The sequence below is a fragment of the Trichoderma camerunense genome (assembly GCF_050948025.1).
Source record: "Trichoderma camerunense strain CBS 138272 chromosome Unknown V8C40scaffold_9, whole genome shotgun sequence".
NCBI classification, from domain to species: Eukaryota; Fungi; Ascomycota; class Sordariomycetes; order Hypocreales; family Hypocreaceae; genus Trichoderma; species Trichoderma camerunense.
The window spans coordinates 1,475,100-1,498,567 of NW_028145361.1; the positions used below are offsets into that span (position 1 = coordinate 1,475,100).

General features: G+C 46.9%; 8 protein-coding genes across 8 annotated transcripts; 3 read left to right on the plus strand and 5 right to left on the minus strand.

Moving 5' to 3' along the window:
• Positions 1–1,932: 1,932 nt before the first annotated feature.
• On the minus strand, positions 1,933–4,126 carry V8C40DRAFT_245993 (zinc-dependent alcohol dehydrogenase). Its single transcript, XM_083216027.1, has 7 exons — positions 3,759–4,126; positions 3,625–3,704; positions 3,546–3,566; positions 3,389–3,487; positions 2,750–3,331; positions 2,585–2,691; positions 1,933–2,530 (listed from the first exon to the last, which is right to left on the minus strand). Exons 1-7 carry the CDS (start codon positions 3,896–3,898, stop codon positions 2,465–2,467), a joined length of 1,095 nt encoding a protein of 364 aa, XP_083073343.1. The 5' UTR covers positions 3,899–4,126; the 3' UTR covers positions 1,933–2,464.
• Positions 4,127–4,573: 447 nt separating this feature from the next.
• Positions 4,574–5,139, plus strand: V8C40DRAFT_245999 (Aldehyde/histidinol dehydrogenase). The gene has a single exon (XM_083216028.1). It carries the CDS (start codon positions 4,664–4,666, stop codon positions 4,985–4,987), a length of 324 nt encoding a protein of 107 aa, XP_083073344.1. The 5' UTR covers positions 4,574–4,663; the 3' UTR covers positions 4,988–5,139.
• On the minus strand, positions 5,128–8,509 carry V8C40DRAFT_246002 (glycosyltransferase). The gene is made up of 3 exons (XM_083216029.1): positions 7,498–8,509; positions 5,803–7,427; positions 5,128–5,704 (listed from the first exon to the last, which is right to left on the minus strand). The coding sequence occupies exons 1-3, from the start codon at positions 8,331–8,333 to the stop codon at positions 5,502–5,504; spliced, it is 2,664 nt and encodes an 887-aa protein (XP_083073345.1). The 5' UTR covers positions 8,334–8,509; the 3' UTR covers positions 5,128–5,501.
• Positions 8,510–9,113: 604 nt separating this feature from the next.
• V8C40DRAFT_246009 (monocarboxylate transporter) lies at positions 9,114–11,608 on the minus strand. The gene is made up of 3 exons (XM_083216030.1): positions 11,110–11,608; positions 10,614–11,016; positions 9,114–10,489 (listed from the first exon to the last, which is right to left on the minus strand). Exons 1-3 carry the CDS (start codon positions 11,274–11,276, stop codon positions 9,593–9,595), a joined length of 1,467 nt encoding a protein of 488 aa, XP_083073346.1. The 5' UTR covers positions 11,277–11,608; the 3' UTR covers positions 9,114–9,592.
• Positions 11,609–14,062: 2,454 nt separating this feature from the next.
• On the plus strand, positions 14,063–17,904 carry V8C40DRAFT_266213 (amino acid permease domain-containing protein; the record flags this gene model as incomplete). The annotated part of the gene is made up of 6 exons (XM_083219729.1): positions 14,063–14,241; positions 14,301–14,560; positions 14,619–15,177; positions 15,236–15,757; positions 16,588–16,818; positions 16,878–17,904. 6 exons carry the CDS (start codon positions 14,063–14,065, stop codon positions 17,902–17,904), a joined length of 2,778 nt encoding a protein of 925 aa, XP_083073347.1.
• A 92-nt stretch (positions 17,905–17,996) lies between these two features.
• Positions 17,997–18,737, minus strand: V8C40DRAFT_228249 (GTP cyclohydrolase 1 type 2/Nif3). The gene is made up of 2 exons (XM_083212299.1): positions 18,321–18,737; positions 17,997–18,233 (listed from the first exon to the last, which is right to left on the minus strand). Exons 1-2 carry the CDS (start codon positions 18,593–18,595, stop codon positions 18,179–18,181), a joined length of 330 nt encoding a protein of 109 aa, XP_083073348.1. The 5' UTR covers positions 18,596–18,737; the 3' UTR covers positions 17,997–18,178.
• Positions 18,738–19,342: 605 nt separating this feature from the next.
• Positions 19,343–19,915, minus strand: V8C40DRAFT_287749 (uncharacterized protein; the record flags this gene model as incomplete). The annotated part of the gene is made up of 1 exon (XM_083222773.1): positions 19,343–19,915. The coding sequence occupies exon 1, from the start codon at positions 19,787–19,789 to the stop codon at positions 19,343–19,345; it is 447 nt and encodes a 148-aa protein (XP_083073349.1). The 5' UTR covers positions 19,790–19,915.
• Positions 19,916–22,613: 2,698 nt separating this feature from the next.
• V8C40DRAFT_266216 (oxidase ustYa family protein) lies at positions 22,614–23,452 on the plus strand (the record flags this gene model as incomplete). Its single annotated transcript, XM_083219730.1, has 2 exons — positions 22,614–22,851; positions 22,911–23,452. 2 exons carry the CDS (start codon positions 22,614–22,616, stop codon positions 23,450–23,452), a joined length of 780 nt encoding a protein of 259 aa, XP_083073350.1.
• Positions 23,453–23,468: the final 16 nt, after the last annotated feature.

The window sequence follows — 23,468 nt, forward strand, 5'->3', positions numbered from 1 at the left end:
CCTAAGAACTTTATTCCTCAAACCCCAGCTCTTGCTCTTGCGCTATAGGTAGATCGACGGGGTGAAGCCGGCCCCACGGCTTAAAAACCTGACGGCTAACAACCTCAACGTTGCCTCGGCAAGGATCCACTCACGCCATACTGTTACATATATGCTCTGGTAATGCATGGTGAATCAATTTGCTCATCAGATGATTGAAATTGCTCATTGTCTGAATACTTTCTTGACTGTGCAGTCATATAGTTCGAAGAGTCAATTTGCTTCGTCGCCCAGTCAGTTAGCATCACTGAGTGGTGGACTCTGTAGATCATTCTACAGATTCATGAATACGAGTACATATAGGGGCTTCTTCGCGCTAAATTGCTTTCTGGTGCACAAGTTCTAACTAATAATATGATTATGGGACAATATTCTAAGAATGCTTGAAAAAGTTATGCTGGAGCCAACATATTTTGGTTATTCAATAAGGGGGTTACCATTCAGCACCCGGTTGCTATCCGGCACCCCATCGACTTCGTGAGACTCCAGTGTAAGAATAGAATATGAAAGTCGGCCTTCTATTTACTTCATTATCAAGAGAGTAGTATATATCCAGCCTTTTAAGCATCTGCTACTTTCACTTTCTTCTACTATCGATACCTTCTTCTAGTCTCTGCTATTATAGCTACATTCTTCCAGTATCTGCTACTATAGCTATATTCGTCTAGTCTGCTATTATAACTGTATTCTAGGGTTTAGCATTATTATTACAACTAAATTTGTCCGCACAGACGGGCATGACACCCGGCCGCAATGCGAGTGCGGGCGACCCAGAGAACAAGGCCACTTTGTAAGATATCGCATGATTCGTCCGTTCCTGCCAAAGATCTCCAGGAAAGATTATGAAAGAGGCGTGGAACATCTAGAATACTTAAGGTCCTTGGCCCCAAGGGATACAAGGCTTTTCAGAAACTGCTGGAGGACACGAGTCCATACGGTCCCTCCCCAACCCCCCAGATTGAAGCACTTCACAGATTGAACACACCCTTTTTTCCCTTTGTTAGATGACACGTAGCGAACAGGGGTCCGGCACCGGGGCTCTATCGACATAGTGGCAAGATGAGGACATGTAACTAGCTTACTAGTGGCCGTTAATAATAAAATAAACAAACATTGTCGACACAGAACGCTGGATAGCAAAATTGTGGTGCTGAATATAGGCGTTCCCAAAAGAAGCATCGCGTTCTCATCCATGCAGCACTCTGGATGAGTGACTTTAAAACGCTCACACTTCGTTCTACCGATAAACCTCGGATAAAAGTCAAAGCTATACAATTCTTTTCAGATCCACGTTCAGACGCCCAGGGTTTCATTGCCAACATAAATATTATAAATAAGGGAGTAAATCTCTATTGCACTTATGATCATAGTACTATTATTTACTGTAACCCGAACGTAAAGAATTTGTTTTACGATCATAGGGTGTATATACTTCTGACCAAATAGCTACGGCGACTATTAACTCAGTCCAATCTGCTGCAGCAGGTAAGTAACGCATTACGCGAAATTATACTATTTGAACTCATTCACGCATACTGGAACCAGCCATTCAACCGCGTTGAAATGTATGATCAATTGGCCTGACCTATTACTATTACACTGCGGGCGTAACTTTCCGACTTATGCTCTGTAGCCGGACTGACCCCTGAACGCCTAGGTACTGCTACCCTCTAGGTTGGTGCCCCTGTTTTCAACAAACCGGTGTAGCGGGGTGTTAATGGCCGTACGAGCTGGCTGTGATTGCTCGCTCTTGACTAAACTCGTTTTCTTTACCAAGCAGGAGGACTATTAGGCCGAAAATAATGATTTCCTCGCCATCGCTCTGCTCAAAATCACTAGCAGATAAGAGCTGGAGCAGCTTAAAGAGTGGCTAAAGCTGGACGATTAAGTTCTCCGAGTTACATTAGAAACCAAACTGGACAGACATATCTACAACGCCGATATCAACGCCGATATAACCGAGTTAAACCGAGAGTAACTCTAACATTTAAGTCCGCATGCAAGGAAACAACAAGAGTGCCAACCCATTAAGGTTACTATATGTAATGCGGACAACTCGGACAGTGAGGACCTAGTTGGAGGATGAACACGCCGATTTCGCTGAGGCTGCCACACTGGATGACTAGAGCATTCAGTGAAACTATATTCTTTGAGCTGATTCGCGGGTAGAGGAAACAACCTTTCTAGCTATCGCTAGGTGATCTTGGTCGAACGGGATAGTAAGGCCATGGCCATCAAACCGGGTACTTGCTGCTCACTTTTGAGCAAAGGTTATTCCTACTATATTGCAACCTTTTGTGTAGCCATATTGTCAAATGTACTAAATGTATGCTGAGTCGCTAACGCTAGTCCTCTGTTGCCTGATTGATTTTGGCAAACGTGGCCTGTCTTTTTATTCTTCAGATTCGGTGGTCCTTCAAGTAGGTTACATTCCGTCCAGGTCCAGGATCGCTCTACCTTCAATCAGACCAGCCTGCATCTCCTTAAATACCTGAGTACGATCAGTATTCCAATTTGCTCAACAATACGGGGACATTTCACTTGCATTGGTCAATTCGCTCATTTTCCGGATCTGATAATGGCATTTGATGAAGCCTCTTGCCGCAAGATTAAGACATTCCTTGACGTCGACTCTGTTCCCGGTTTTCGCAGCTATATGTTGTTAGCGTATTATACCTATGAATACGAGACAAGGATGCATGTTTCTCACAAATAATTCTCAATTCTTGCCCAATTATGGCTGAAATGTTGGGAGCAAACGAGACAGGGTTTTGTGGGACTCCAACGCATACTAATGTCCCTCCGAAACACAACGATGAAAAGGCTTGAGCATATGCTCTGCTGCTCGATGTGCACTGGAGAGAAATACGAACTCCACCGTTGCTGAGCGACTTGACCTTTGTAGCAAGATCTTCGTCCACGCTGAACTGGGTAATGTCGATAAATTCGTCCGCAGCTTGACTCAGGCAGAAGTCTTTTTTCGAGCCAACATCTAACCCGATGACTCGACCGCCCATTGCTTTCGCATACTGAATTCCAAGATGTCCTAGCCCTCCACCGGCGCCAAAAACGGCAACCCAATCACCCGGCCGAAGGCCAGCCTTTCTCAATGCCGTATAAACCGTGACGCCGCCACACATGAGAGGTGCTGCTGCGGCTAGATCCAGATCATCAGGAATTGGAGTCACATATCTCGCCGTAGCAATGCAGTACTGCTGAAACGTTCCTGGCGTGAAATATCCTGATACTTTTATATTTAGGCAAGAGGCTTCAGCGCCCTCGATGCAATTATCTTTGGAAATGCGTTAACATATACCGTCTGCTTCATCAAGGAAAGATAAGGACATACCGCAGGTCAGACAAGCATCGGCTGCATACTTGATGCCAACACGAGAGCCTATTGGTGGCGATGTAACTCCTGGGCCATGAGCGACGACAATTCCAACGCCTTTTCATTCCGAGCGGTTAGTTAAGCGTTCTCAAAAGCAATTTGGTGATTTAGCTACCTTCATGACCACCAATTTGTCCTAATAGTATTTGTCTTAGTCAATGATTCGCGAGTCGTCAGATAGACCGCGAACCTACCTTTGGGAGTAGGGACACTTAGTCCCGGAAGCGCATTTAAGCAGAACGACACATCGGTATGGCACACACCGGAATAATATCTAACCCAATTAGCCAAGGAACGGAGTAAGCATCAATAGATATTAAACACTGACAGCCGAACAAGAACTTCTCCATCAGCAGGCTGCGGAACAGGGAGATCAACCACTGCCGTTTCCAATGATACTCCGGGGTCAGAATAAACCACCGCCCGATTAATCAGGCCTTGCAAAGACTCTTCTGATTCCTCCGGCATTATGTAACTTGGCCCTTCGGAGTACAAGTGTGAGCTAATAATCACTTCGGAATTCAAGTGTAAGCCCGAAATCTCGTAAGCACCTTTGGCAGAAACTTACTTCGACTAAATAGATACCCGTAAGCAGCTTTGGTATCTACCAATCCATAAGAGAGAATGCTACTATGGACTAAATATATGATGTTGCATTGCGCGGATAGGTCAAATTGAGCTTTGAAGAGCTTGTTTCAAAGTGCCTTATATTAAACAAAGGAAATAGCTGCAAAGGCCCTATATATATAGCTATCTTATAGTTATCTTCCTTCTGAAAAGAGCGCTGTAATTAATGCCGCACAGGGTAACACCTTCTATAACTAGAAGGCAACAAAGATGGAGCTGCTGTGCTAAGAGCGCATTGGGCTATGCGTTGTGCGCTTTTCGCCACATATGATTAGAAGCAATATCACGGACGCTTAGGCATTCACCCGGACATTGAACTTTCACGCTCCCGAGAACTGTACGGGAAGAGCCGGCCGCCCGACATGCCTCTTTCGCTCCATCAGCTCGGCGTCGGACCTCATAATGAACCGTTGGCTTGGTCTGGGTTTACTTGGTATTTGTAAGAGGAAGATTGAGACAAGACAAATATCACGGATGTCAAAAATCACAAGCAGATAGACGGATACATAAAGAAAGGGAGGCTAAGGGTATATATAAGAAGGAAGGGCCGCAGTTCCGTAGATCTAATCATCCTAGACCTCATCGAATCGCGCACGCAATATCAAAATGGCACCTCTAAACTTTGAGTCATTTTACAACGTCATTGATGGCAAGTTAGAGGCTACGGCCGAAACTCGCCATGGCATCAACCCGGCAACACTGGAACAATTGCCTCCAGTACCTGTCAGCACGCGCAATGACGTGAATAGAGCGGTTGAAGCGGCCCAGCGTGCTGCAGCTGCCTGGGCTGCGACACCTATCGAGGGGCGTAAGCAGAAAGTCATTCAATATGCTGATGCTGTAGACGCTCTTGCTAAAGAATTCAGTAAAATGATGACCTTAGAACAGGGCAAACCCGTACGTGTATATACTATGGATAATGAGGTATAGCATCCCGCTAACGACATAAAGTTGAGTCATGATGAACATTCACGTTGTCGAGTACATCTCAATTACATGTCGGGTGTTGAATGCTTTTAGCGCATTATACTAGGACTATCACATCAAGAGTCTTGAATTTTCAACAGAAAGTGAGAAACAATAACATTCAGGTATCTTGTAGCGCTAAGTAATACTCCGTAATTTGCATCAAATATTTAGACAATTCTGAAAGACCCAATGGTAATGATAGTAACTCCAAAGCCATAGTGAATGCCTGCCCGCCGTCTCGTATATCGGAACGGACCGTAAATGAAAGCGGGGCCGAAAGACTTTTGGTGGAGATGTTGGGATATCTCCTTTCAATGGTAGTACAGCATACAGCATGCCCGTCAAACCGTCAGAAACAGTGTGCGGAAGTAGCCGGATGAACTTTGTAGTAGGACGGGACATCCCGCTACACTACGGAACCTTTCCAGCAAATAGCGGATCGAGTTGCATCATTGTGTTCCGGAGTGAAAATGATTCAAGGTTGCTGCTTCTGGGGACAACTGCGGGCCTTCCACCGCCTAATGACTTCATCTCTCTCACATTGAGAGGACTTGTGGAAAGCCTCAATCCCTTGGCGTAGCCTGATCAGAATGATCTCGGCTTTATACTTGGTGATATGATGCTTTTGCAGTTCCTTTTCCACTCCTTTGAGTGTATAACCTGGCAGGCCGAAAGCAGCTACAGAATGGTCAGGTTTCCTTCTCAATTTGGTTTGAGAGAGCGCTCCGACAGACGCTCCATCATCATGGCAGGACAGGGAACAAGGGGAAACTTACAAGCACCCAGATTGGAAAAGAAGCCCTTTGAGCCGCGCCATAAGCCCTTTCCAATTCCTTTAGCCCCTTCTTCGTGGATACTTTGATAGGGATAAACAACGATTCCGCTAAACGCCTCCCATAAACCAAGCGTAAACTCCTTTCCGGCCGCCACAACACCGGTTTCAAGGTCAATAATCTGATCTCGACGGCGAACTTCAACACCAGCGTAGCCACAGGAGGGATAATTGTGAAATCCATTTGCAATATTGTAAAAGAAGTCCACGGGGACTTTCAGGCCAACTTTGGTGAGCTCAGCGGCATACCGACCTGTCGCCCGTGTGAGATAGAAGAGGTGGCCATTTCGGCCTTTCTCTCGGGCGTGCCAGGCAGCCTTTTGCTTATCGTATAGGGACGGCTGTCGGATCAAGGTGTCGATATCAGCATTGTTCGTCTTTAACGATTTTCTCGCTACTTTTTGAGCGTACAGCTCCATCTCCCTTGTGTTGAAAGTGGTAGGGTTGATTCGACGATTTGGTGAAGTTCCGTTACTCGCTACCGAACCATTGGCAATCTTGTCACCCCATGGATCTATGAATGAGTGCCTTCTACCCTCCCACTTGGGGTGCTTATGCCGGTATCTCAAAGCATGAGAATAGTCGAAAGTTGCTGTAGCTGCGTCCATCATGGGGCCGGTAAAAGCAGCCGCAAACCCAACCAAGGGATGCTCAGCGCCTTCATCAACGTACCAGTTCTTGCGGCGTATGAGCTCAAGCTCCGGAGGCTGTATGATACCCTGGTCAACAAGACAAGAAACGGCAAAGCTACTCAAGCGAGTGTTCGTCTTCTTATGGCGATGCGTGGCCAACCGACCTGGGCATATCTCACACTCGAAGTCGTCTATGCCAAGATGGTCTTGAAAGCTTTTGGCCGTGTCCTCAGCACCATTCTCTTCAGCAATATCTTCCGCCATCCGTTGCGCGGCTTCTTGAACTTCGGGCATCAAAGCAAAGGATATGCTCTCGGCCAAGATTTCTGCCGTTAACTCTTTGAATGGCACTGGATCCGGACCGGCTCCGGAGCGCGCAATCATCTGCCCCCAGAAAGGCTGATCGCCAAAGAAAGGGACAATGACCGTGGGCCGACCGGCTGCGATGCCTGCAGCAGTGGTACCAGCACCTCCGTGATGAACTACTGCCGAGACGTGTTGGAAGAGCCAGTCGTGCGGACAGTTGTCGATCAGATATATATCTTCCGGCACCTTACACTTGTCTCCTACACGACTCCATCCTCTGCTGATGATGGCACGAACGCCTGCAAGAGCGACAGCTTCGAAGAGCATCTCAGAAAGAGCATCCGGATCTTCAACCACGATGGACCCAAATCCGATGTATATCGGCTTTGGCCCCTTTTCCAGGAAAGCTGTCAATTCAGGCGGAGGGGTGTATGAGTTGGCCAGCTTTAAAAACGAATATCCAGCAATTTCGATATGTGAGCCCCAGTCTGGCGGCTTCGGTATCAGAGACTCGGGCCAGAGATAGGTATACGGCACACGGAGTCTGGATAGGAGTTGGAATCCCCACATGAGGCTGATAGGATCGAGTCCGAGTTTCTGACGGCGGAATTTGTTGATCAAATCTCCAAGACTAAAAAAGAAAGGAAACAGAGTTAGTAGATGGCATCAATACTGGGCACAGACAGGAGGTGTGAACGAACCCTTGCCACATCAACAGCTCCATCATGATAAAGGAAAGATAGTTGGCCGTTTTCGCATCCGCACCGCTGTAATTCATCGAAGCCAGAGGGTGAGGGAAAGCACTTGTGGGAGAAAAAGGCATTGTGAAGACCATATGCAACGGTATTCCTAGCTTTTCAGCGCAATGTATGTGTGCGAGGGAGGGCGGATTGGCGATGATGGCGTCTGCAAGGAAGAGATCTTCAACGTTTTCCACGTCTGTCGCTTTGACGGGTTCTCCCATTCCATCGCCAGCCTCGATACAGCTTCGCCAAGCACGATTGATAATCTCCCACATCTCGTCCCTTCTCTTTCCAATGTCACCTGCTCTGACACTTTTCCGGCTGGGAACCAGGCCTGGATTTCTCACCATGTACGACATCAACGCCTCGGGGTCGCCGCCAATGCTGAAGAATTCGACGCCTTGGGACTCTACGAACTCTTTGAAAGCAGGATGCGTACATATGCGTACTCGATGTCCATATGGCGGTTTGGAGAGAATTTGTGCAATTGGGATAAAAGGTTGAACATCACCGCGAGAGCCGACGATGTGTATTGCGATATTCAGTGGCGGACAGAAACCGCCTGTCGATTTGCGTCTACCAGCACATATAGGAGTACCGCAAGGGCCGGTCTGCACTCGTTTTGATGTCTCTTGGAGGTTCTTACACCATGTTGCCAAGCTGCCGGCATCTTGGTGGAAGCAAAGTTCGAATCTCCCATCTTTTCCGACGTTTCCTGTTGTCAAGTCTTTCTTGGCTCCATCTTCAATGGTGACATGGCCGGCCGCGTTCGATCGGGTACGACTGAGAAGCATGTTGGATTCACTTGGGCACCCAAAGAGAGAGCACCAGCCTCAATATTCGGTCGTCTTGATGTCTTGTCGATAGGAAAAACATTTTAAAGCAACTAGCAGAGAGAAAAGAACGAAGGGAGGAAGTTTTGTCTGCATATAGGTAGGCAATTGTCTAGCAGCTCAGCTGCCGGGCGCCTCCGTCGATGAGAGCTTGTCCATCCGATAGATCCGCCACTAACAAGCTCCGGGAGTCTTACATGCGGTTAGCAAGGCTCTGTGACGTGGTGTTGCCTCGCATGTGCAATTGAATTGCCACCTCATAACCACAAGCCGGTTCTGGGCTTAAACGCCACAACGAGGGCTCTCCGCAAAACTGGGTAACAGCCGCGGCACTTACCCTCGGTGAGCCCGCCTAAATGCATGGTTTTATCATGGTTTCAAGGGTATGTATGTAAATCTATCAAATCTAGGCCTACTGGTAGTTCTTTCAGCCAATTCATTCACTCATTAGGATGGATCTTGGATCAATAATTGCTGCGCGATCGGGCGTCCCTTCACAAGCTGACTGCACCAGGATGCAGCAGGCTAGTCCGGAAACTGGCCAGCGCTCCTAGAATCCCTGTTGCTGATTGCAAGTCGCAGTGAGGTCATGATGTAGTCTTGCGTCAGTTTCATGTGATATTCACAGAAGTACGAATAATATTCGGAACTTTCCAGTGATTCCACATGTACGAGTAAGGCTCATGACTTTATATCATCAGTAGTTCTAGGTAGTGTGCATATATACACGTATGTCATTGGGTCCAGCCAGCCACGTCTCGGTAGTTGTCACGCGGCTATATGTAGGTACCAGAGACGAAATCATGCGTACCAAACAGGCAATATTTCAACCTTAATACGAGAAGCAAATACTTTAAAAGATTCTTGTATGTTAACTGCCATAAGCGCCGTTGGAAATGATGTACACACACAATGTCCTTGGTGGATGTCTTGATAGACAACCTCGGCCCAAGGCAATTCCACTTCGCGCCCCCATCCTGACTTCATCTATATCTCTGAATACAGTCTTCATGCAATCTGCACCAATCTATCTTGTCTCAAGATCTTTGACGTCTTTTTATCGGGTCTCATAGCTGATGAAGCCCACAACATCCCACAATATCCACTTGTCTTGTCCGTGGGATCAACAACCATTGAATTGCCACCACGTGGTTCGGTTTGGGGATTCCGGAGCAACCGGAAAATGCGAGTCACGCATGATCTCGCATCGTGATTGCTTCTTACATCTTCCACTTCTTAACAAGCTTCCCATCCACTCCTATCATAGCTTCCATTCTCACCCATATGACCGAAATCGATGCGGCAAAAAGGAGGACACTGGTAAGCACCGTCATGCCTTCATATGACCTCGCTGGACTGCCCGTGGAATGGCTGCGGATCAAGACACCGCCGACGGGAGTGCCAACAAGGGATGCCATGCCCCTTACCATGTACAGCACGCCGTTGACTGAGGCGAAATTATGGACTCCAAATAGCTCCACCAGGCTCGCTGGAAACAGGGCAACGTAGGCACTTGCGAAAATTCCGTAAAGGATAGTGAACGTGATGAATAGGCCCTGTGAAGTAGTTTTATCGTCGGACAAGGTGGAAGGCAGCCAGAAGCTGATAGTTGCTATGGCGCTGATGATGGTCGTAATCACCAAGGCATTCAATCTTCCCATATGATCGGCTGCATAACCAATCGCTATCTTGCCAATTGCGTTACAGGCATTTGAAAGGGCGATAAAATTGGCACCGGCCGTGTCGCTGTATCCCAAAGTCCTGGCATAGGTGGCAAAGAAGAAGAGTGGGAGGTAGTAAACTGCAGATTGGAAGATGGAGGCCAGCGCTTGTGCCGCAAACTTGCGTGTGCGCGCGATACGCCAATCGACGATGGGTACTTTGAGAATTCCATCCATACGGCTAGTCCTTGCGGCATTCTCCCTGTCGATTCGAGCCTTTGCCTCAGGCTCCCATGCCATCGCGGCGCTGGCTAGGACATTGAGTCCAAAGGCGATGCCTCCAGCAAGACGCATGGCATTTCGATAACCCATGCTATCGACAGCTGCTTTCAGGGCTGGTGCCCATACGAGACCGCCAATGCCAGTACCGGAGGTGATTATCCCAAGTCCAAGTCCCTGTAAGGTGCCATTGTTAGTATACACTGTCGTATCATACCATTGGATGCCATTGGACAGAATTGAGGCTGCCGGGACAGGCAACATCGTGTCTGCCGTGATTTCCGATGTGAATCTATCTTACTCTGCGAGTGGTAAACCAAGTCGGCGCGATTGTCACGGCCACCATATAGCTCATACAAGTTCCGAGGCCCAATAAAACCCCTTGAGTGACTTCGAAATGCCACAGGGATTTCCCAAAACTTGCCAGAATAAGCGCGGCGGAGAATATGGTTGAGCCGATGAGCGAGATCAACTTAGGCGAGAAGCGTTTGGACCACGCAACGACAAAAGGAGCTCCGATGGTCATAAGCGATATAGACAGAGTGCCAATCAGGTCAATATCGGCAGGCGACGCTCCGGTAAAGGGGGTGTCAGGCTGTTGCGAAAGGGTCTCGAAAACTGCCTGGAAGATACCAAAGGCAAAATTGATCCCGCAGCACGTAAAGACGATCGTGAAGGAGGCGATGGTGATGATGATGGTTTGTCTAATGAAGGAGTTAGGGGCACACTTTCAGTCCAGAGGAAGGGGGCTGTCGTAACCGAAACCGCATAGACAAGCTGACTATCAAGAAGCATACCGATTCGAACGTTTGGTCGCGGAGGGTTCTGCGGGCGGTGTTGCTGCTTCTTCTTCTGCTTCTGATGTCGCATGCCTGCTGCGTTGAGTCAAAGAGATGTCATCTTGAGCGAAACGGCCATGAGACGAGGCCGAATCAGCCACCGTCTCTGTCAAGGTCGACGACATATTCGCGAATGATTAAAGAGATACTAATGCGTGTGTACTTGTATACCCAGATTGGGGATAAAACAAATCTGTGTAAGAGCCGAGTGATGTATAATGGGTCGGGCAGGAGTATTTATAGGATTGAAATGAGAAATGATCCGGAGCTCTACTAATCATGACTCAGAAACTAACTGCGGCTTAATTCCGTACGGCGAAGAAATCTGGATCCCATTTTCCAAGCCTTTTATCCATCTTATCAGATTTCTCTCCGCGGAGATGCTAGGCTTTCGTCGATTTGACAGCGAATTCCTGCGTTAAAGCCGATTCCGGGGTTTATAGCTCCATGCGAATACGGATTAGAGCCGATCTTAAACGATATACCATAGGGGCACATCTGCCATTCTATTCTTCGGATGACTCTTATATGTGGAGTCGTCAACCCGCCGGTTGGTGTCACCGCAGGGCGTCGGTTGTCGGTGACGCTAGTTTCGGTAGGTGAAGATGTCATAGGAAGACTCGGCTCGGTCACGTATAGCGACGAAGACGATATAAACGTAGGGGAGGAAGCATGACGTTTCTATGTTCGATAATGGCTTCTATAAACTTAATTATCCATTATGTTCGTCCCTTGAACGTCACTCTACTCACAGCCAAGCACTCCGGAAATCGCAACCATTCTGGCCACCTCCTGCGCACGATTCACCTCGACTTTTTCATATCAATTCCCATATCTTCCCGTGTATAATTCCATTAGACCTTATAGTATTTGGCATTCCTTTTCTACTTGAAACCTATGCTCTCAACGTGACTAATTGACACTTACGAGTGTCCTTGAGGCTGTCGAACTCTATTCGCCGACCGTGGAAAAGTCTTTGCCGAATTCAGGGCAATCTACGGATACCGGGGGCTTCAATACGTAAATGCAGTATATCAATCCTATCGAAATCGTGAGCTAGACATTCACTAGTACAGTCCGTGGCCAATTGCAGGGAAGAAATCATGGGCAGTGTGTTCAACAAAAAATTCGATCATACACATATTGCATAAAACGCCTTCAAGTATGTGGAGTACCACAGCTGGAAATTCATGCTGCTACATTTTTCCAACGAATATCCTTCTAGAACCTTTACTGTTTACTAAACATTCGGTTGCAAAGCCGAAACTATGTGGGTTGCAATCGGCAATTTCCACGGGCAATTAGCTCCGATCTGAGCTCCAGATACAGCCCTCTGTGATAATACGTAGGGACCTTTCGCACCCTGTTCTCCGGCCATAGTTCGTTTCTATAAGATGGTAGTTAGCTCGTCTAAACAACTATCGACCTTTGTTCCTGAACGATACCGATGTACACTGCCTATGGAGATATTATAGATGAAGCAGGTTAGCTGCAGCTTAAACGACGGAGATCTCCTTTACGTAACCGTTTATTTCCATAACGCTCATAGCGTCAAAGAAGTTTGCCCTCGGCTGGATGCATGAACATTACAAGAGCATTGAGTGTAGAATGATAATGTCAGTGCTCGATGACGAGTTTACATGATGTGCGTCATTGTTTGTTCCCGCGGCTGGCCTATCTACAACTCTTCTTAGACTGATTTTTGATATAAAGACTTATTTCTTTGAGACAAGAGTGAATCGCAAAATGCGCGAGAAGTTGGATACCTGGAGGCCTAGTAATTATGAAAGTGAGGCCAATTGTCACAGCCCGAGCAAGTGGCTTTCCTGTGAAACGAATGAATGACATAGTGACTCTCTCATCATAGAGTTCATCAAAGTTCCGATAAACAGCACAAGAACTCGGTACCTTTATATGATTATTCATCGCAAATCGCTCAAATTAATTAATCTCCGGATTTAATCAGATCATGGCTCGATGCCAAGATGTGTCTAAGCTGTCATGTTCGGTTGGTCTCACAGCTTTCTGCACCAAAGACAGTTAGAGGATCGTCCGCTAACGCCCTAGGGTTAGATGCCAAATGCTGCCCATGCGGTCTCCATAGAAGCAGTTCACAATGGCGACTGAATACAGTAGCATGTGCTTGGTTCCTGCATTGTCCAACTATCAGAAGACTTGGCATTTGCTGTAATCGTCATGGATGAGGATCCGTGGTTGGTTCACATCCAATATCATTCGCGATGCAAGGCTATGTGGCATGATTGACAGCTGTGCTGACGACCATTGTCGACAAATGAGATTGTTGCAACATTCCCTTTCTGGATGGGATCATGTCAGTTACGCGTGTATTCAAAGTTCTGTGCGGTATATTATGCCGTATTCAGACCGATACGTGAAGAAGATTAGCGTATTACCTGCATTCGAACATATCCAACGCACCTCTGCATGGGCCATCTTGCCTCCATCAGCAAGGGATATCCATTAGCATTGATTGGCGCGTTAACTCTAGACCAGAGCTTTGGCCTCAATGATGTGCTCGCCATCAACTCTCGCGCAACTGCTTGACCCAACAACCCTGTTCTATCTTGGTCCAAAAGAATAGTCAGATCTGTACCCTGTATGCTATCAACAGCAGTTCTCCATAATATCAGCATCGATTTTACCTAGTGAGTGGAACGAATCGTAGAAAATGTAACCGTTCTTCTGTCCAGGCAGCCTCTTATGGCAATCACGCAATTTGACCGCGGTTGGTGTGCAACCACACCATCTCGGCAGGTCCGTGAGACACTACATGCACGATAATGCAGGGCGTATCTGGTTATCATAAAATGGGCACAGCAACAGTATTTTTTCTCGGATTTGAAATCGCGTTCCTCTCCCTTCTGCTGGCGCATCGAGCACGAGAGCAAACATGGCTGCCATCGATTCACCAACTCATTCGAAAGGTGAAGCAGTATTCGGCACCACCGACAATGGAACGCACGTCTCCGAAAATGAATTCAAGGAGGAGGTTGGAGGATTGCAGTTCGACCAGTATCTTACTGGAGGACTAGGGCGCCATCTGGGCATCTTCAGCACAACCTCTCTGATGTAGGAATCTTCTATAGTCCTGGACGTTAAACAAAAGCTAATGAATGATATGACGATAGCATCGGACGAATCATCGGTACCGGAATATTCTCTACCCCCTCCTCAATCGTCAATGGCGTCGGATCATTGGGTGCCTCGATGATGTTATGGGTGCTGGGGCTCTTGCTGTCTGTGTCGGGACTCTGCGTCTGGCTCGAGTTTGCATGCATGATTCCTCGAAGCGGCGGCGAGAAAGTATATCTCGAAGCAGCATATCGTCGGCCGAAAATGTTAATCACCACAGTCTTTGCAGTTCAAGCGATTGCACTTGGCTTCACCGGTAAGCCAAGCCTATAAACACACAAGAGAGGACGAATGAGGGCTAACTGGAAACACAGCTTCTGGTTGCATTGTTTTTGCGTCAAATATTTTGGTGGCAGCAAATACAACAGTCACAGAATGGGCAGAACGAGGCATTGCCATTGGAGTTATCATCTCCGTAACTCTGATCCATACGTTCGTTCCAAAGCTTGGAGTTCACGGAATGAATTTCTTTACCATTCTGAAACTCATCCTTCTCCTGTTCATCGTCATTACGGGATGGGTGGTCCTTGGCGGCGGTGTTTCTAAAGTGCCTGACCCTCATGCAAGCTTTCACGATGCCTTCGCTGGGTCTGCCAAGTCCGGCAACCCTTACGCAACAGCACTATTCAAGGTGCTGAATTCTTACACAGGCTGGAGTAACGCAATGTACGTGATGAATGAAATAAAGAATCCCGTCCGAACTATCAAGATTGCTGGTCCCCTGGGACTCTCGACTTGTGGGATCCTGTATATCCTTGCAAACGTGGCGTACTTTTCTGCAGCAACGCCCGCAGAAATTGCAGCAAGCGGAACTACTGTCGCTTCATTCTTCATGAAAAAGGTGTTTGGGCGAGCCGCCCAGAGGGCACTTAGGTCAGTTTCGAACCTCTTATCAGTATTCAGTCACCTCGGTCTGCTAACTATTCTCCAGTGTTCTCGTGGCTCTTTCGGCATACGGAAATGTGATGACAGTGACCTTTGCGCAATCTCGAGTTAACCAAGAACTCGCAAAGGAAGGCGTTATCCCCTTGCCACGATTCTGGGCTTCATCATGGCCGTTCGGTTCCCCGTCTGCAGGCTTGATCCTGCATTTCATCCCTTCGTTCATCGTCATTGTCGCTATACCATTCGGAGACGCATACAACTTCATCCTCGACGTAGAAGGATACCCGAGCGCAGTTATGAACTTTCTCGTAGTCTCAGGCCTCTTTTATCTCCGCTGGAAAGAGCCCAAGGCGCCGCGACCTTTCAAAGTGTGGTTGCCCGTCGCGGCATTCTTCATGCTTGGACAAGCCTTCCAGCTTGTGGCCCCGTTCTTGAGACCTCCGGGAGGAAAGGGTGATACCAGCCTCCCGTATTGGCTTTATGCTGTTGTGGGCATATCGATTTTGGCAGCGTCTGTTGTCTACTGGCTTGTCTGGTGGGTAGCAGCCCCCAAGTTGGGAGGATACAAGTTGGTGCCGCACAACGAGCCTCTTAAAGATGGAACAAACGTAATTGTTTACCACCGCGTTTCTAAGAAATCTCAAGAAGCTTGAGAGTTAGTTAGCGTCGTTCATCTATTGCAATAAATGATTCCTGATTTAGATACTGGTCTCACTACTTTATGTAAGGCGTTGAAGTATGCATAGCGAACTCGAAACATGAATTGAAACTTTATTGGGATTAGCCATCAATCTATCCTCCTCTTTTCTAAGTTAATCGTTTATGCGCTCTTATTGTGTCTATTACTAAATCAACTTTACAGAGTTGACATCAGCGAGTATGCGTTGAATACAAAGAGCTCTTTAGCGACCTAGTGATAGAGCGTCAAAACTGGCTTCAGACAACCATGCATGCTTTTCAACTCCACAAGATGGCAGAGCTGACATAGGCTTGTACAACGCGTCGCAGGGCAGAAATGCTGCAAAACATTAGCGCCATCCAGGTACAGACATGGAGCCCCAAAAGTCCGTACATCTTGGCAGTTCTTATACTGTATTAAGGTAGCTTCATAGCATGAAGTGGCAAGTGGCACTGCTTAATACACGTTACGTACACAGTAAGCTGACGCCGATTCAGTCCACTTCACCGCCCCAGCACGACACAGCGTACTAGATAATATGTAACCGGAATTGCTTCATCAAGCTCCAACAATTGAGCCGCTTCCATCAAATACCCTCCGCCTACCATCCCAATTGACAGACCTGAGCGAAATGGGTTGCTGGGACTCATTCTGTTGTTTCTGGCAAGACATACCCCGCATCGTCAACGCTAGTTCTTGTTGCTAACTGAGGTGATCAGCTCTGGTCCATTGGACAATGCACGGCGTGGCTGGCTTGGGTTTCTAACTGACGGTGTCGCTGTTGACAAATGGCCACCGGGAGATGGAGAGTGGTTCAATGACCCAGGATACCCAGTTCCATCAAAACCGCTGGATCAGATTGTGACCATATCGGATCGGGATGGCGAGTCTTGGAAGCTGGGCGTCAGTGTGACGCCAAACTCGCCCGAAACCTTTGTTACTGCGCTCTGGTGAGTCTGTGTTTCACAACAGCTGTGCGCTACACTTCGCTTACCCAGTTCCGCTACAGCACAGTCGGGTCGTATGGAGATGTTACCATCAAAGGTGTCAAAGATAAACTACATCTGGGCTCTGACTTATTTCTTTTGATCCATCCCATGTGTCTATCTTTTCTCTGTCGCCATACCAGCATCAACCCCCGTGAGCTCTGGGAGTCGGTCTACAAAGAGAATTCGTGCTATCGGATGTACGGTGGCGAACTAAATGGGCTTCTGTATTGCGTTAACTACTATGACATGCAAGAGAGAAGCGGGCAGAGTTTTGAATATGCTATAACGCGCCAATGGCCACCGTTAGACCGGCCTGACCTTCCACAAACAAGGTGGTACGATCCAGAGAGCATGGAGGATACAAAATGGTTATTGTCAAGGCCGACTCGTCTCCCAACACCACAGGCCTTGCAATCAAGCGGAGTGAAAGCCTCATCATTAAAATACCGAAAAGTTTTCGACACTACGGAGTTGTTCGACATCATTCTCAACTACATTGTCGAAATACCCGCAGATGTCATTAAAGAAGAATTGCAGCAGAATAAGAGAATCGAGGGAGAAGGGGCTAACGGGAAAGGCCCCCTTCGAGAAGCATTCGAAGCTCCATCTGCCATTATTGCCGCCCAAAGTCTTCTCTCCTTGGCTCAGGTGGACCGCTGGTTCTATGATGAAATCATTCATAAACGGCAAAGTTTCTTTTTACGTGCGATGCGCAACTTTGGCTGGATGCTACCATTTACACCAGCAGACTGGAGCGACAACAGCTGGGTCTCAAAAGCCCTTACCGACACGTCATCATCAAAGCAAGCCGATATCGACTGGCGGCATTATATGCTGACCTGTGTGAAAAAAGACCTTCCATATGTCCGGAATCGATGGAGATTCCACAGAATGGCCATTCAATTTGCGCGTGGGACAAACAGATACAGAAGCAAGGAGCACCCCGATTGGTTCTGGAATGCGGGCAACCTGGGGTTCATAACAAGTTTGGATAAACCAGAGCCTAAAACATGGGAGATTTATACGGTGTATGCTAATCCCGAATAAAACCTCTTCAGACAGGGTGAGGAAAGAGGCTGTACTGGGGTGGAGCTTGGAACCTGTATTAATATCACTGGAGGGTCTTTAATTTGGTATACCTATCACGGAATGCCTTTACAATAGTCGATGCAAATCTCCCCTAAATCATCAATCATGAATACTTACCATCTCTCACTTTCCAAGATATCACATGCCAAGTTATACAAGAGTCTGTCATGCTCCCAGATCTGGGAGGGAAATGGTTCGGGAAGTCAAGAGCAATGAAAAAAATATTTGCTGCCTAGAAATCCTCAAGTCTATACACTTCATATGCCGGTTCCTCATACGGGTGGGCCCTGTGGAAAAACAATCATGTTAGATAAGCTCAGCTCAGCTCAGCATTGATAGAATAAAGATGTTAGCATTGTCGGATATGCACATACTTCTTCAACGCTTCCACAGCCTTCTTCGTCACATCCTGGCCCACACAGGGCGCTTCAACTCGTACTTCGGGGACGGATTCAAGCTTATCCAGCTGTCCGATATGCGGGTTCGCCCCGGCCACTGGGCGAAATTGACCTGTGCCCAAGGCTGTCCAGCAGCACTCTGTATAAGAGCTGTTTGGGTAGCGACCAGCTCCAGCCGCAAAGATGGCCGCTTTGCAGACTTCGATATGGGTCTCCGGAACGTAAAATATGAGCTTAAAGATTGTTGCCATGGCGCAATTCTTGAAGAAGTGGATCGAATTCGTGCTTATTATTTAATGAGGACCTTTTAGGGATACTCAGTTGATTCTCAAGATGCTCATACGGCTCCAAAAATACTAATAGTACTTGAAATTGGACGTCGAGAAATTCCTCAGTAGAACCCCGCGCACTCAATCACGCTACCCGGGAAGATCTGACTTCGCCCTAATTTGTGTGGATGCAACACATCGGCTTGCTAGGCTGGTTCACTTACATAAGGGTATGGCGACTTGCGGGTTTCGAGGGAGGCGAAGCTAACAATAAGAAACTTGTCACGCCGTGATATTAGATTAGTGCTGTGTAGAAGCTTGATTCTTCTATTATAGGCAGGCTATAGATAATATACTAGGTACCGTATACAAGGTTATTGGGAGCACCACTCGGCTGCATAAAGTTTAGTCCTTCGCTGATCGATTTGTGTAGCTCGAAGTTATGCATATAATCAAGTCTTACTCAACTAAATGGAGATGTGTGATATAATCGCAATGGTAGTTAACACATTGCCAAAAAAAAAAATTTCACGGTTCTAATTAGGTTTGACGCTAATCTGTTGATGTTGCTCATAGTGTATATTGATGCTCGTCATAGTCTTGGCCTTCCATTTGCAGACTCCTATCCCATGGTGTTCATTACATGAAGTGTTCCCATCCAGACACGGAGGATACACATGGTAAGTTCCGTGTATGTCAACACTCAAAAACCTGACTATGTGCCAACATTTACTCGTAATATCCGCATCCGTGGCCACGCTCCTCGAGAACGAACTTGCCATCGGCCTCACGCTTTAGCAAGCAGGCATCAGTGCTAGCTTCAGAACGCTTTCCGTAATATCCACAGCCACCACCTCTCTCTTCAATGGTGTATTTGCCATCAGCCTCCCGTCTAAGGAGGCAGGCATCAGTAGAAGCCTCGAATCGCTTTCCGTAATATCCACAGCCGCCACCTCGAGCCTCAATGCTGTAAGAACCATCGACGGCACGCTTCAGAAGACAAGCGTCGGTACTGGCTTCAGAACGCTTTCCGTAATAACCGCAGCCACCGCCTCGCTCGACGAGAAAGTTTCCATCGGCACGCTTTAGGAGGCAGGCATCTGTGCTGGCCTCGCTAGGGGCAGGGGCGGCAGCCGCAAGGGCAAGTAGGGAGGCAAAAGCAAAGGTAAACTTCATTTTAGAAATGTGTTTGGTGTGGAAAGGGAGACCGATGAAGGAGACAAAGGTTGTTTGTTTGTATTGTCGTATCTGCTGATTACAATAGACTGATTACAACAGAACAATAGCAGCGCTGGACTGTTATATAGGTATATACGAATAAACCAAAACAACGTCCGCTTTTCGGAAACAGTTCCTCTTCGGTCATGGTTTGAAGGCTACCGACAGATCGAGATGCTCCAAGACGGGCCGTCGCTACCACTATCCCCGCGGATACGAATATAGGAGGTACATTTTGCAGGTCTTCCTGACATTAGTCTAGACTCTGGTGTGGATGGAGATATGAATGAGTCGTTCGTGGTCACTAGTCGACGTATGGACATGGGTTTTGATAATCACCAAAGGATGGTGACAAATAGATTACATGCGCTCCGTAACGTATCTTCCCCGCATATACGGTTGTTTCAAGTGGGTAGAATCGGCAAATAAGTCATATCTTTCGACATTTGGAATACCAAGTGCACCTTTGTATCGCCGCAATCAGATGTATTAGTATGTCTCTTCCAGTGTGCATGAAATATCACCCTTAAAAGCTTAACCGCTACTGTATTAAGCAGAAGACAAAAAACCGAGACCGAGAAGATTTTGAATACTCACGCGTTAAATTATACGCCTGTTTTTAAATATCTGCTACCATAGCTATATTTTCGCTAATACATATTTACTACTGTATCTATAATTCTCTTGTAACTGCTACTATATTAATATTTCTCTAGTAATTGCTACGATATCCATTTTTACTAGTAACGGCTACTATCGTTATACAGTGAAATTCTAGTGCTGGTTGAACAGGCGTTCTTTCACAAAAGTACTACTTGATAGGTACCCATGATACTGAGTGTAGGTAATTACACTAAGGTAGTTGGTGCTATTTATCAACCCTTTCCTCTTCAGTTGAACGGTGGCAAAACTTGGAGAAGGATTCATCTTGGCACCGATTTCTTGATGCCGCATAGGTCGTTCTCGCTAGATCAAGTACAGACAATGCTTATCAAGATGGTTTATTATAAGCACTGATGGAATCCCCTCATTACTAGTTCAGCTCTTTACCTAGAAGTTCACTTTTCAATACCACTTTTGGATAGCATAACTCGTTTATGCTAAGAACGACTTAATGTGGCGGCTTCCATCCTCGCCGTTTACAGGCTTAACTACATACCAACACCGTGGCTAATGTGTTGTCACATTGGTCGTATGTAGCAATTACCAAAATCTATAGCGCTTTCCTCTCCAGAGCCGAGGTTGCAGAAAGATTGTGTATAGATACAATATTGCACGCAGCATCTAACTATAGACGTCGATGAGAATACTACCCAACTTTGTTGATGCCCACGTCTGCCAAGCACCGACAACCTGGTCCACCCTTTCCTAACCCGAAACCCGAACATGAACTATCCCCTTCCGTGGGCAAACATGCAACCTTGAAACCACCTGCCGGTTCCTAACAAGCTCTCAGGTGAAATGCACTGATACGTACGAAGCGCATGTTCGGCTTGCAGGTTGGGCTACTAGGGGCCTACTAAATGGCTAAAATAAGCTTGAACAGCCACCCGCCCAATCTGCATGACGAAGATAAGCCTCAATCTTTGTCAAGACAACTTGGGCAACACGGGACTCGCCCTAATGAATCCTCCTTGGGTTTGACTAACCAACTTTTGACAGCCAAGTCCAAAAGAAAGCGCATTAGAACATGAGCAAGGGACTTTTTGTCCACACTGGGGCAGGGGAACTTGTGAGCTAACAACGCGATGTCCTCGTAAACGAGCACCAATGACAATGATATCCCCGCGTTCAAGTGTCCGCTGTAATCCAGGGGTGTCAAAAGTCTTGGTATAAGCCCATGTCTACAACGAAGGTTCACACTTTTGATTTCAATGAACCACTATCCGAGAGATCGAAATGAATCAAAATCTTGAAAATTATATATATATATATATATATATGTATATGACAATACATTGTTGAATAAGAAATAAATAGCAAATGCTCTTCTAATATAAATTGGGATGCTCACATATAAGCATTAATAACATCCATACTGACTCTTTAGCTCTTCGGCACCCCACTGCACTTAAAATTTGCACACGCGACGCTGGCTACCAAATGGGACATCCAAAACAGAAGTTCTTGCCTCTAAACCCATATAGGGAAACTTGGCGTCTCGATTCCACGGTATCTTGGACGAAAATCTGATAGCTGTGGACAGCTGTGGGCGGAGTTTAACTAAGCACATTGGAGTGATTAAAGAACTTTGAAGCCTTGCGTTATTTAACGACTCGGCCAACTTTGTCAAACGATTCAACGTCTATTCTGGTCAACGCTTGCCTCTACGAAAGAGGACGCGAGTCATCTTCCACCTCGTATCGGTGGCCAATAACGCGAGTCTTGACTGATCAAAGACAGCGATGATGTTGAATTCTATTAGTTCGATATTTGGAAGCATGATTTAGCGGGCGAAAAGATAGGCCATAATGATAACTAACCATGTATGTACTTCGTGAAGGCGTCTCTCATGCTCAACGAGAACGACCCACTGCGTATTCTCTCGTTTTCGTGTATGTATACTTTGATACGGCTCTTTTGTTACTCTACTGCCGCATTGTGGATCTAGCTTCTTGCTTTCACTTTGAAAGGGCATCTAAATGCGAAAGTAGGTAGTTTTCTATATGCCGTCCCTACTATCCGAGATCGAGCCCCCTTCCTGCATGTCTACAATCCCACGAGCATCGCTTTTCTTTTCATTACACTCTCCTTCTATTCTATGGCAGCAAGAGAAATCGATATGCCCCTGTGGCTAGACAAAACCCGATACACGCCTGTATCCAACGGAGACGCTGAATCTTCATCGAGGGAATCTCCATCATTTCCTGATACATTTTCCTTCAGACAGAATGTTGGAAGCATCCGCTTCGTCTGGATTCACGGGGTCCTCGGAGTGTTCTGGATAATTGCATTCTCTTCACTGCTCTTTCTGAGAAGTAGACCACATGCAGACACCCTAAGCTACCCAGATCTCACAAGTACGTATAGCAAACTCTTCAATATTAAAGAACTACCATCTCACATCATTCTGTCAAAGGTCCTCTATACCCAGCCCTTTCATACACCGAATCGCGCTTCACATCAGGCTTCACCCCCAACCTATCAGCATACCAAGGCAAACCCAACAAAACCAACAATGCGCACTGGGATAACCTAACACACCCCGGCATGGTCGCCCTAACGGAGCAAGAGCACGCCAAACTCCCCTCAAAGAGCTCCCTCTTCATCGATGATAATACTCGGGAATCAGATCCTCCGCTATATGTCGGTGCAGTGGAAGTATTTCATCAGCTGCATTGCTTGGATATGCTTCGCATGCAAGCGTACGGTGTCTTGAAGGATTGGTATGATGTGCACAGTCCGGCTAATGAGCACACGATTCCAGCGCATCTTGAACATTGCATCGACTACATTCGTCAGTCGATAATGTGTAGGCCGAGTCTAGACATTTTGCCTTTCAGAACAGACTCGGAGGGTCTCTTGCGGCCTGTGTTTAATGGAACTAGGACATGCGCAAATTTTGACAAAGTTCGTGACTGGGCCATCAGAAGAAAGGCTGGCAATTTATCGCCACAGTGAGTGGGTAATTCTTGTT

Coding starts and splice junctions, on each gene's coding strand:
- V8C40DRAFT_246009 (XM_083216030.1), bottom strand. CDS start 11,276: ATGTCGTCGACCTTGACAGAGACGGTGGCTGATTCGGCCTCGTCTCAT. Junction 11,017..11,109: donor GCGACCAAACGTTCGAATCG/GTATGCTTCTTG, acceptor CTCCTTCATTAG/ACAAACCATCATCATCACCA. Junction 10,490..10,613: donor CTTGGTTTACCACTCGCAGA/GTAAGATAGATT, acceptor GGCACCTTACAG/GGACTTGGACTTGGGATAAT.
- V8C40DRAFT_245999 (XM_083216028.1), top strand. CDS start 4,664: ATGGCACCTCTAAACTTTGAGTCATTTTACAACGTCATTGATGGCAAG.
- V8C40DRAFT_228249 (XM_083212299.1), bottom strand. CDS start 18,595: ATGGCAACAATCTTTAAGCTCATATTTTACGTTCCGGAGACCCATATC. Junction 18,234..18,320: donor GCTGTGGAAGCGTTGAAGAA/GTATGTGCATAT, acceptor GTTTTTCCACAG/GGCCCACCCGTATGAGGAAC.
- V8C40DRAFT_245993 (XM_083216027.1), bottom strand. CDS start 3,898: ATGCCGGAGGAATCAGAAGAGTCTTTGCAAGGCCTGATTAATCGGGCG. Junction 3,332..3,388: donor CGATGCTTGTCTGACCTGCG/GTATGTCCTTAT, acceptor GCATTTCCAAAG/ATAATTGCATCGAGGGCGCT. Junction 2,531..2,584: donor AAATGAGCGAATTGACCAAT/GCAAGTGAAATG, acceptor GATCGTACTCAG/GTATTTAAGGAGATGCAGGC.
- V8C40DRAFT_246002 (XM_083216029.1), bottom strand. CDS start 8,333: ATGCTTCTCAGTCGTACCCGATCGAACGCGGCCGGCCATGTCACCATT. Junction 7,428..7,497: donor GAGCTGTTGATGTGGCAAGG/GTTCGTTCACAC, acceptor TTTCTTTTTTAG/TCTTGGAGATTTGATCAACA. Junction 5,705..5,802: donor CTTTTCCAATCTGGGTGCTT/GTAAGTTTCCCC, acceptor ACCATTCTGTAG/CTGCTTTCGGCCTGCCAGGT.